Source organism: Larus michahellis, chromosome 2, assembly GCF_964199755.1.
Source record: "Larus michahellis chromosome 2, bLarMic1.1, whole genome shotgun sequence".
Classification (NCBI taxonomy): Eukaryota; Metazoa; Chordata; class Aves; order Charadriiformes; family Laridae; genus Larus; species Larus michahellis.
This window is the reverse complement of record NC_133897.1, coordinates 63679211-63692066: the sequence shown is the minus strand read 5'-3', so window position 1 is coordinate 63692066 and position 12856 is coordinate 63679211. Positions and strand designations below refer to the sequence as shown.

The following is a 12856-nucleotide window of genomic DNA, read 5'->3' as shown; positions in this document are numbered from 1 at the left end:
GATGATCTTAAATGTCTTTTCCAATCTAAATGATTCTATGATTCTATACAACAGTGAATACTAAGTACATCTGTGCTCCAGAACTGAGTTACAAGGATTATGATAAATAATTATATGCTGTTTTGACTTTGAAGATGTTTTTATGGGATATATTTGGAAAAGAAAGTAATGACAAAATGCTTCACAGATTTTTAATAAAAAGGTCATTGCTAAATTTAGGTATTATGCTTAAAATTGTCACTTGACAAAAACAGTGATATAGTAACACCAAAACCAACTCTCTTATGTCTGATGAACAAAAAACTCTTTGAAGAGGCACAAAAATCTACTTGGGGCTGTAACCAGAATGTTGCATCACTAAACATGACACTGCAAAAAAGGAGAGCCTAGAAAAAGCCACAGTTGCCTTCCACTCAGCATTATTTTATAACAGCAACTTCCAGGTAGAGATTGTGACAAAATAAAGACTTAAAAAAAAAAAAAAAATCAAGAAATTAAGTTTAGCATAATCAAAGAGAGTTTCAGAGTTTTTATGGATTCAGTCAATAAATTACTATGAAGTAACAAACCAGAGCACATCAGCAATAATCTACTACTGCTTGCAAAGCAAAACCAAGTGGATTAGTTCCATTTGCCAAGTGCAGTGGACACGCTTGCTGCCATCTCTCACACTAGAACTTCTGTGGTGTCAAAATTATAAACACAGTAAGGTTTCCATCTTAACTCTGTCTTCATCACTGAGCAATTAAATGTGGCATCAGAATGTACAAAAAAGGCACAGCTAATCCTAAGGTCTTAAAATTTCTTCTTCGGGCTCATCTAGTCATAGCATACAGCCTAGTCCTACAGAACAGTTGCAGTTACATATCCAAACTCACCCTCCCCCCCCCCGCCAAAAAAAAAAAAACCCACCACTTTTCTTAACTAGGTTTTCATCTCAGTAGACTTGAACTTTTACTTTTTTACTGACAATTCACTTTAAAAACATAAATTCTTTGTTTTGGTTTATAGAATTTGGCTGCTGGTATTTATCATCAGCGGTATGTCCTGGAAAGTATTTAGTAATATTTTGCAATTTTAAAAAGTGTTTATGTGATAATTTAACTTTGATGTAAAAAATGCATTAAGCCTGAAGTTCATAAAGACTAATACAAAAATGAATTCAACACAGCATCATTTGACATTAACTACAGAAAAACAATTGGAAGGCCGTACCTGTTTACATGCTTGCCGACATTCCACAGCAATAGCCAGCTCACAGCAACCTAAACCAACCCACCCGTCAGACTTCTTCAAAACTCCTTTGAAAATAAGGTGACAGTAAATATTACAGTAGAAAAAGAAACTATGCCATCATTTTCCCTTCTCTCCCCATGAGTCAATTAGTTTTCAAATTTGATAATCCTGTTCTCATTCAAGAAGCTAATTTACAGATTACATTTTTATTGGAATTTATGAAGACATTTCAAACCAACGTTAAGCAAGAAGACAACAGGTCTGTGCCTTAATAAAGGCTGGACTTGGCAATTATGAAGTACCCTCTATACACTGAGTTTAAAGATGCTTTTATATGATTTTTTTTATATTTTATATAAAAACTATTTTATATGATCACTGGAAGTATCAGTGTTTGAGAATTTGACTTATCTAATCTGAAATATAAACCAACAGAAAAAATACCCCCATTAAAATTAACAACATTATCTCCTACAGACACATCCTCTTATTGGTTTCCATAGTATATTTTTCTACCGACTTTGTCAACCCAGAATATGTTTTTTTTACTTTTTCTTCAAGCTTTCTGTACTGGTTTTGGTTGGAATGGAATTAAATTTCTTCACAGTAGCTGGTATGGGGCTGTGTTTTGGATTTGTGATGACAATAGTGTGGATAACACAGGGATGTTTTAGTTATTGCTGAGCAGTGCTTGCATAGCATCAAGGCCTTTTCTGCTTCTCATACTGACCCACCAGCGAGTAGGCTGGGGATGCACAAGGAGTTGAGAGGGGACACAGCGGGGACAGCTGACCCCAACTGACCAAAGGAATATCCCAGACCATATGACATCATGTTCAGCAATAAAACTGGGGGGTAGATGTTGGCAGGGGCTGACATTTCTTGGGGACTGGTTGGGCATTGGTTGGTTGGTGGTGAGCAATTGTTTTCTTCTGCATCATTTGTTTTTCTTGGTTTTGGGTTTGTTTTTTTTTTCCTTTCTTTTTTTTTTTTTTCTTCTTCAATTTTTCAAATGTTTTTATCTCAACCCACGAGATTTCTCACTGTTACCCGTCTGATTCTCCTCCTGTCCCATTGGCAGGGGAGTGAGCAAGCGGATGTCTGGTGCTTAGCTACCTACCAGGGTTAAACCATGACGCTTCCTGTAGTTTATCCCCCTGCAATAACATGGTTTCATACCCACAATTATCTTCAATAAAAGTTTCCCATCTCCCTGTCTCTCTTTTTCCATTTATTTCACTATATCCGTTATCCTAATTTCTTACCATAAAGTTACACAGAAAAGTAAATTGCTGCCATAAGTTGTTTCATCCTCTTAATTTATTCACAAATACAGATTTTCTGACGTTTTCAAGACATCAGAAATCAAATAAAAGAAGAATGCACTCCTGTATCTATTCCTCACATAGCTTTAAAGACTGAAATAATTAAAGGGAAGGTTTAACTTATGCAGCTCCCAGGAGCTGTGACAAATTTGTTACACTTTTTTCTTAGGGTGGGGGGTGGAATTGTTTAGCTCAATGAACCACTCATTTTTGTTATGAATATTTTAAAAATAAAGCAGTATTTTAGGACATGCACAAATTATATTCTTTATGTAGAAATAAAAAGTATGAAGTAAAAGAATCAACCACTTAATTTAAAAAATTGCTCTTAAGCCTAGTAGAAATACGTATTCAGAAAAGTCACATGGAATGTCCAGCTTTAAAAAAGGGAAGTGAAAGAGCCAGGAGTGAGACCAGTGAGCTAATGCTCAAATGCTAAGAAAATACTGGAAAAGAAATCATTAAAAATCAATGCAGTCAATGGAAAACAATCACCAGTATGTATGTGTCATGAACAAAACTGCCTTTAAGATACTTTGCTGGCTTTAACAACACAGGTGGCATACAAAGTCTTACCAGTATCAGCCTTTCATGACATTCTGATGGCCAAATTAAGAAAACACCCTAATAGAAAATTTATAAAGGAGAAGTAAAACCTGTAGCTAAACTAGCATATCTCCCCAGCAAATTAGAATATTAATTACATTTATTAAAATGCAAATTAAAACATTAATGCTTGAAACAAGTAAGGCAGCAGGATTGCAGAGCGGGTGGAGGGCGCAGAGAGGCAAAGGTGAAGAACAGCTTTTGGCTGCAGCCTGCATTCTGTCTGTTTGAAGTGGCTGTGTAGCATCTGAATGGTCCAGACCTTCTGAACGCACTGTAGGCCACTGATTTACTGGTCTTTTTGGAGACTGTCCAAATGCTTTTCACATCTATTCAGAGCATTGGCTCACTTTCCCAATTCAAACTAGTTCAAAGCAGCTGTGAAGGCCACAAACAACTGCACCTCAGCTCACCTTCCACTTCCGTAACCGGGCTTACAGAATTAGTTTTTCAGAGATTGAGCATCTTTTTGAAAGTGTTGAAGAAATGGCTGTTGTGCCCTTATCAGTAGTTTGTAATCAATGTTCAAAAAGTTGGGATTGGATGCATTGTGTTTAACTAATTCCAGAAGCAACTGCATGTCTACATGGAAGTAATGCACACGTGTAGTTAAACATATACAATTAATTGCCAAATCAACTACCCACAACTTTCTACTTTAAGCCTAAAAATAATATGTTTCTGCATAACTTGCATATGTGGAGCTACACACAGGTTCCTTTCAATCAAAACAATAATGTTCAGTAGAATATTTATTAGTAGGATTGATATTGCAAGGTATAAACAATCTAAAAAATGTAAAAGAAATACCACGTGCAATATGAAAACAAGACTTCCAGAAATCTCTGCTGCAATAACCAGCTATATCCAGGAGAAACACATGATAAATACAGCTATCCAGCTTTAGGGGCAACGTTACCACTGAATAGTCACCAGTGAATCACCACTGAATAATCAAGCATCCATATTTTGTGCAATACAGAGCCTGTGGTTTTCGGACACATTTTACTGGAACTAAACTGCTAAAAGAATGAAGGAACTAAGAATACATGCCAAATTAAGAAGGCTGATAATTTTCAGTCATAGTAAGTATTTTCTTGGCAAGTGAACCTCTCCCCAGAATATTTACGAGCAGCAGAGAAGCTTGCAAATAAAAAGAAATTGGTGTCACATCTTGAAAAAAACAATGAACTGTGATTTTAATTCAGCAACTTATAAATTAATTTTGTAGTCAAGGTAATTAAAATGCACACACTTCTAGATGAAAATACACCTTCAGTGCAAAATTAATTGACAGGAGTCCACAGTTGTGACTATTCACCAAATCAACTGATAGAAGTACAATACATATTCCTGAACTATAAAAAAAATGAAAGATCATGTACTTGCATAACACAGGCTCTTGTCCCACATTACCTCCAAAAAGTTTCCAAAAGCCACATCACATTAGTGAGATGACTTACAACATACACACATTTTTCTTCCTTATTATAAACATTTTACTGCAGTCTCCACAAGAGTATTGCAGGCAGAAACAGGAGCGAAAAGCTACATAAACACGAACAATTAGAATGTCATCTCCGATACATTTATTTTGTGATGAAAGAAACATTCCACATTCTGAAAACATCTAAAAAATGCTGGATCACCATGAGATCACCATGACCCCAAGGAAACTGGTGAGGAAAACAAAAAGGAACATGGAAAAAGAAGACAGTGAAAAAGAAATAGGCTTCTCATGTTCAAGAATTGCATGTGTCAAGAAGGGTGCAAGAAAGCTGCTTACAGAAAGTGATAAAGCTTAAAATCAGAACATAGTTATTGTCTAGAATTACAGGTTGTGAAATGTGCTTAACTGATTCGTGTCAGTGTGGAACAGTGTTAGGGCCACAGGGTGAAGTGTGACCTTTGATTGCTTTGTCTGTATGGCTGCAGCCGAGACGGTGTGTCTATCGCAGCCGAGACGGTGTGTCTATCGTGTCTGTGTTTTGCAGGAGCCACCTGGCGAACATTCTAGAATACCAACTTAAACCGGTCCTGTTGTTAGCTGCATAGTGACCTGTAAGGGGGGGGATACACCCATTTTTGGCAAGGGCCAACCATTTTAGAGACAGTTATGAATATGTATTAGTATAGGAGATATAAACCAAAAATGGGGTCTGTAAGGTGTGTGTCTTGGTTGGGCAGAGACCCCCGGCACACCCAGCGCTGTTTGCTTGCCTTTGTTCCTTTAATAAATTATAAATTCTAATTGGAATCCTGTTTGCGATTAAATCATTTATCACAATTTGGGGGCTCGTCCAGGATGGTCTTAGTTCCTGAATTCTGACTTGATCTAGGAGGGGCGCCCCACCATTAGGTGGCTTCTGATCAGGTCAGGTCGGGACTAATGCCATCCTGAACCTGAGCAAAGGCAAGCAAAGAAAAGATTTTGATTTTTATTTTTATGAGCTCCCTTGCCAGCTGCAGCAGTTTATTTTACCCATAATTCTGCGCGCGAAGATCCGAACGAAGACGACAGAGTCGTAAGTATTTAAAGTGTATACCGTTCGGTTGGGTGGGATTCGGTTGCCTGTGTGTAAGAGTGTGATTGAGACGGAACCTGGTTCCGAAGTGATTGTGGAGGTCTTCTAACCGCGGTTCCAATCTCCCGCGAGGGACTTGGCCGGTGAAGGACCGAAGCGATTCCTATAGGATTCGTGGGTGGGTGATAGGTCCTAAACCCCCTGCAAGACACTCTTACTGGTAACCAAGGGCTGTAGGAATTGCCGCAGTGAAATTCCTAGATGGGTCAGACAAAATCGAAGACCCAGGACCAGAGGAAAGGGAGCAAATTACCAGATATACCACTGGAAAGTCCATTAGGAATAATGATTAGGAATTGGAATGAAAGGGGCCCCAGAAAAGGAAAAAGTAAATTAAAATTAGTTCACTATTGTATGATTGAATGGCCGAAGAAACCTTTAAAACCACATGTCTTTTGGCCTGTTTTTGGATCCTTTGAAGACTGGATTTGCCAGGTCTTAAATCTATATGTTAATTCAAAGCAACCTTTTAGTCAGGAGGAAAGTGATTATGCAGGATTATGGATCAGGACTTCACGTCCTTTTCTGGCTTCAATACTTAGATTAAAAACGGATGAAAAGTCTGAGAAAGAAGAAGGAAACAAAGACGAAAAAGGGAAGGAAAAAGATGATAAATGGGAACCACTAGATAACTTACCACCTCCATATCCTAACAATCCTCCTCCGACGGCGGCTCTCCCTCCAGGGGCCGTAGTATTCCCACCAGTGCCACCGTTACCCTTGCCTCCACCACCGACAGCACCGGAATTAGATCGACCTCCGACTGCATGTACGAGAAGTAGAACTGCCACATCTGGGGGAGCTTCTCTATATCCCTTACGAGAAGTACCCCTTGGAGGCAATCAGGGAGGCATCGGGTTTGTGGCAGTTCCATTAAATACCACAGATGTAAGGGATTTCAAGAAAGAAATGGGGACCCTATTAAATGATCCCCCTGGAGTAGCAGAAAAACTAGACCAATTTTTAGGACCTAATACTTATACCTGGGAAGAAATACAATCCATTTTAGGGATCTTATTTACTGCTGAGGAAAAGGGAATGATTAGACAAGCTGGAATGAGAATTTGGGAAAGACAGAATCAGGCAGGAACCCCAGGAGATCAGAAATGGCCAAATGTGGATCCCCATTGGGATCATCAACAACCCCAAGGGAGACAGAACATGAGGGATTTGAAAACATTAATAATACAGGGAATAAGGGAAGCGGTTCCCTGAGGGCAAAACATTAATAAAGCATTTAATGAACAACAAGGAAAAGACGAATCTCCTACAGAATGGTTGGAGAGGTTGAGGAAAAGCCTGCAAATGTATTCTGGAATTGATCTGAATACAGTGGCTGGGACTGCACTCCTTAGAACACAGTTTGTAGCCAAATCCTGGGGGGATATAAGAAAGAAATTAGAAAAACTTGAGGACTGGCAAGAAAGAGGATTAGAGGAGTTACTTAGAGAAGCCCAGAAGGTATATGTTAGAAGGGACGAAGAAAAACAGAAAGTAAAGGCAAAAATTTTTGTAGCAGCAGTAAAAGAAAGTCAGAAAAATCAGAATCCATTTAGAGAGAAAAGGGAAAAAAGAATAGAGCAGACACCCAGAGGACAGCCTCACAGGGAGAGATTCACAATTCCTGTCTGTTACTACTGTAACAAGAGGGGACATGTTCAGAGGAACTGTCGTAAGCGAGAACAAGATGAGAAAATGTTCAAAGAAGAATAGGGGTGTCAGGGGCTATATCTTTTGGGGACTTCAACATCAACAGAGCCCTTGGTAAAATTATTAATAGGTCCCCACAAGGAGGAGGTTTTATTTTTAGTGGATACAGGAGCTGAAAAATCAACCATTCAAAAACTTCCAAAAGGAATAGAGATAGGGAAGAATTACATGTCAGTAGTCGGGGCAAAAGGAGAACCTTTTAAAGTCCCTATCTTGAAAGATGTAGAAGTAGAAACAGAAAAGAAAATTTGTCTTAATGATTTACTTTGGCTCCCTGAAGCGGAATACAATTTACTAGGAAGGGATCTGATTTTGAAGTTAAACTTGAGCATTCAGAGTCAGGGGAACAAACTGCAGATCAAATTATATACTTTAACACAGGAGGATGAAGAAGCTATTAACCCCTCGGTGTGGTATAAAGAAGGGGAAACTGGAAAAATAAAAATGGACCCCATAAGCGTTCAAATAATAGATCCACATCGTTCGATTAGAATCAAGCAATACCCTATACCCATGGAGGGTCGAAAAGGATTAAAACCTGTAGTTGACAGACTTTTGGAAAAAGGAACCTTGGAACCATGTATGTCACCTCATAATACACCCATCCTCCCTGTAAAGAAACCGGACGGGTCATACAGAATGGTACAGGATTTAAGAGCTGTAAATCAGCGAACGATTACTAAATTCCCTGTAGTGGCAAATCCCTATACTTTATTAAGTCATATTTCTCCCAGACATACTTGGTATAGTGTGATAGATTTGAAAGATGCTTTTTGGGCCTGTCCTCTGGACGAGGGATCTAGAGATTATTTTGCTTTCGAGTGGGAGGGCCCCAAAACGGGACGGAAACAGCAATTAAGATGGACGGTATTACCACAGGGGTTTACGGAGTCACCAAATTTATTTGGGCAAACTTTAGAGAAAATCTTACAGGATTTTACATTACCCCAGGAGATAAAATTATTGCAATATGTAGATGATTTATTAGTAGCAGGAGAAACTGAAGAGGGGACCCGAGAAGCTACTATTAAATTGTTAAATTTTCTAGGGGAGAAGGGATTGAAGGCGTCCCAATCAAAACTACAGTTTGTAGAACAGGAAGTAAAATACTTAGGACATTGGCTAAGTAAAGGAAAGAAGAAACTAGATTCTGATAGGATATCTGGGATTCTACCTTTAAGACCCCCACAAACTAAAAAGGAGGTTCGGCAAATATTGGGATTATTAGGATATTGTAGATCATGGCTTGAAAATTATAGTGACAAAGTAAAATTTCTATATGAAAAATTAACTAGTAACCAACTTAAGTGGTTTACAGAAGATGACCAGAAATTCGAGGAAATAAAAAAGGCATTAATACAAGCACCTGTATTGAGCCTCCCAGATCTAGAAAAACCTTTCCATCTTTTTGTGAATACATCAAATCAGACAGCATATGGAGTTCTTACTCAAGACTGGGCAGGAATAAAAAAACCTGTGGGGTACTGTTCTAAATTACTTGATCCAGTAAGTAGAGGATGGCCTGCTTGTCTCCAAGCTTTGGTAGCTACCGCATTATTAATAGAGGAAGTTTGGAAGATTACCTTTAGTGCTCCTTTAAAAGTGTATACCCCACACAATGTCAGGAGTGTTTTACAACAAAAGGCAGAAAAATGGTTAACGGACAGCCGGATCTTGAAATATGAAGCAATATTAATAGACTCCCCTGATTTAGAACTGAGGGTGACTTCTGCTCAGAGTCCAGCACAGTTTTTGTTTGGAGAGCCATCAAAGGAAGTACAACATAATTGTTTAGAGGTAATTGAGACCCAGACTAAGGTGAGGCCAGACTTAAGAGATACTGAGTTAGAAAATGCAGAAGTGTTATTTGTAGATGGCTCCTCCCGTGTGGTGGAAGGGAGGAGAAAATCAGGATATGCCATAATTAATAAAAATTTAGAACTTATAGTATCAGGACCTCTGAGTCCATCATGGTCAGCTCAAGCTTGTGAGCTGTATGCCCTTTGTAGAGCCCTGGAATTATTACAAGGAAAAAGCGGGACCATATTTACGGATTCTAAATATGCGTATGGAGCAGTCCACACTTTTGGAAAAATTTGGGAGGAAAGAGCTTTAATTAATACCCAAGGAAGGAATCTAATACATCAAGAACTAATAGTGAAAATTTTAAAGGCGTTAAGAAAACCAAAGGAGATAGCAGTGGTACATGTGAGAGGACACCAAAAGGGATTAGATTATCGAACCAGAGGGAATAACCTAGCCGATAGAGAGGCCCAGGAAGCAGCCCTGAGGACTCAGGTCGCTAAAATTAATGTAGTACAAGTACAAGGAGACATTAGTGAAAAAGAACTAGAGGAGAAAGAAAAGAAATTTACCCCTGAGGAACAGGCAAAATTAGAGAAAATAGGAGCTAAGTTAGAACAGGGAAAATGGATGCTGCCCGACGGGCGAGAGATGTTGCCAAAAGCTTATGCCAGGGAAATATTAGAACGATTACACACACAAACACATTGGGGTACAAAGGCGATAAGTGATCATTTCCTTAAACAATTTGGCTGTATTGGGATTTTTGAAATAGCAAAGCAAATCACGCGAGGATGTTTAATTTGTCAAAAAGTAAACAAGAAAGTGTTTCGACAAGCAGCCATGGGAGGAAGGAAAACAGCTTATAGACCTTTTGAAAGAATACAAGTCGATTTTACTGAATTGCCTAAGGTAGGGAGAATAAAATATTTATTGGTAATAGTAGATCATTTAACACAATGGGTAGAAGCTTACCCTGTAGCACGAGCTACGGCACAGATGGTAGTAAAAATCTTATTAGAACACTTAATACCTAGATATGGGATAATCCAGTATATTGATTGTGATCAGGGCACACATTTTACTTCTAAAATAATAAAATTATGTCAATCATTAGGTATTCAATGGGAATACCACACTCCGTGGCACCCACAAAGCTCAGGGAAAGTAGAAAGAATGAATCAAACAATAAAACAGCAATTGGCTAAATTAATGATTGAGACACAGATGTCCTGGACGAAATGCCTACCATTGGCACTATTAAACATAAGAACTAAGCCACACAGTGAGACTGGATTATCGCCATATGAAATGTTATATGGAATGCCTTACTCCCAAGGGATGCCCCTGGGGAACAATGTAGTTTGAAGATTATAGTATCCAAAAATATATAATATCCATTGGAAAAAGGTTAAAAGAACTACGAGAGATTGGGATGATGGCTCAAACACCACCATTAGGATTTGCAATTCATCAATTAAAACCGGGAGATAAGGTTCTGATAAAAACATGGAAAGAAGAAACCCTATCTCCCCTCTGGGAAGGGCCTTTTCTTGTTTTATTAACTACAGAAACAGCTGTGAGAACTACTGAAAAAGGATGGACACATGTGTCGCGAGTGAAAGGTCCAGTGAAGGAGTAGAGAGTCACATCTGAGCCCGGAGAAACCAAGCTAACCATCAGACGAACTTAAAGAGACCTTCATCAAGAAGCATAAGCTAAGTTGCTGTGGGAATTTCATTGTAACTACTCCTGTAGAATTAGTGGACAGGGATAAATACCTATTAGGAAAGGTGATTTAGTCTACTGTGTAAACGGTGTTGTTTATTTTTAAGGGCAAAGTGTTCTACATGTTTTAGAATATATCATTTTCCAAAAAAGAAGTCAAGGATCTAGGAAACAGTTTAGAATTTTTGTGCATTCGCTGTGGGGCCACCACTCCCCTATATAACCTACCATGGGTTAGGCTTTATTGTTGTCAATTTAATCAAAGAGTGTTTCTTGATTAAAGGTTACCCCTTAAAAGATTAAGGAAGAGGGCAAGACCGGGGGGGAACGAGTGGTGCGGCTTGAAAGGTCTGCCAAGGGCTGCAACCCCTTCGGGCTGTGACCGCCGATCACTATGGCCCTGACCGGACCTCTTCTGGTCGTATTTGGGGTAAGCTCCTTGACTCTGGTTATGGCAAACAACTGCAGCCAGTGCGTAGTAACTACTAGGAGGGGACGGGTAAGTTCCCAGACTTTGGTTTATCATACTATTTATGACTGTAAAGGCCAGAAAATAGGAAGCTGCATTTATAATCTAGCCCAATATACTTTATGCAAGGACGAAGAGAGGATTGTGTGCTATGATCCAAAGGAACTCCCCTATCAATATTGGGTAGAAATGAAGACAAATTCGGAAGTAGGAAGACTAATAGGAACAAGTGAGGTTATAACCAATTTAAGTACATCAATGTTGGTAATTTTTGATGCGTGCGACATTATAGATGATGATCTAGACACTAATTGCGGGAGTTTAGAGTGGAGACGGTACTATAGTAATCAACCAAAATATATTTGCCCAGGGGGACACCAATATGACATAAATCCTGATTATACACCTAGTCAAACAGTGAGATATCAATCAGCACACCTGTGTGGAAGAAGAGGGTGGTCTTGTGTATGTTGGGACACTGCAGGCTGGGGATATGATAGACAGTGTGGGAATTTACAAGCTTCAATCACAAAGGTACAAACAGATAGTAATTGTACAACCCATACCTGCAATCTAATAAATTTAACCCTGATAAATTTAGAAATGTGGAAGCAAAAGAAAGTAAATAAAATTGGACTTAAGATATATGGACCCGGAGAAGATCCGGGTGTAATTATTAATATCGAAATAAAAGAAAGAATAAGGGAATCGGTACAGCACAGACTAGTATTTAACTCATTTTATCATGAAATAGAAACAGGAGTGGAATATGAAATTCCCACAGTTGCTAAAAATCTATTTGTAAATCTTGCTGAAAACATTGCTAAGTCATTAAATATAACTAATTGTTATGTTTGTGGTGGAACAAACCAAGGTGAACGATGGCCATGGGAGGCTATGGAGAGCAACATTAGTAATCCTCAAATATGGAAAACAATGGGAAAGGGGAACAGGAAACAGCAGTGGGTACTTCAAACGAGTATAACTGGAAGGAGTTGTTGGCAAAATTTAAAAGAGAATGGAAAACAAGTAGGTAATCTAGAGTGTGAAGGAGGTTACCTATGGAACGAAACTCAGAATAAATGGGATAAGTGGGGGAGTCCATGGGAAATGAGTGATCAATTTAAAAATTGGACCAATGGAACAAACACACCAAATGGATGGCCCACTCCTGAAGGACATTATTGGATTTGTGGTAAACTAGCTTATGCGTTTTTGCCACAAAATTGGACGGGATCCTGTGTATTGGGAATTATAAGGCCCAGTTTTTTCCTGTTACCTATAAATCGGGGAGAGCGATTGGGAGTCCAAGTGTATGCTGAAGCTGGTGAATTAAGAAAAAGGCACTATAAACGGAGTCTACAAATTGGACATTGGAAAGATAAAGATTGGCC

The 12856-nt window shown here is 38.8% G+C and overlaps 1 protein-coding gene across 1 annotated transcript in view; it reads right to left on the bottom strand.

Annotated features, from left to right (window-relative positions):
• The window catches only part of RECK (reversion inducing cysteine rich protein with kazal motifs), a 74190-nt gene that overhangs the window by 41921 nt on the left and 19413 nt on the right, over positions 1–12856 (bottom strand). Inside the window, 1 exon segment of the mRNA XM_074575720.1 lies at positions 1216–1301. Within this exon segment, the coding sequence (XP_074431821.1) occupies positions 1216–1301 (86 nt within the window).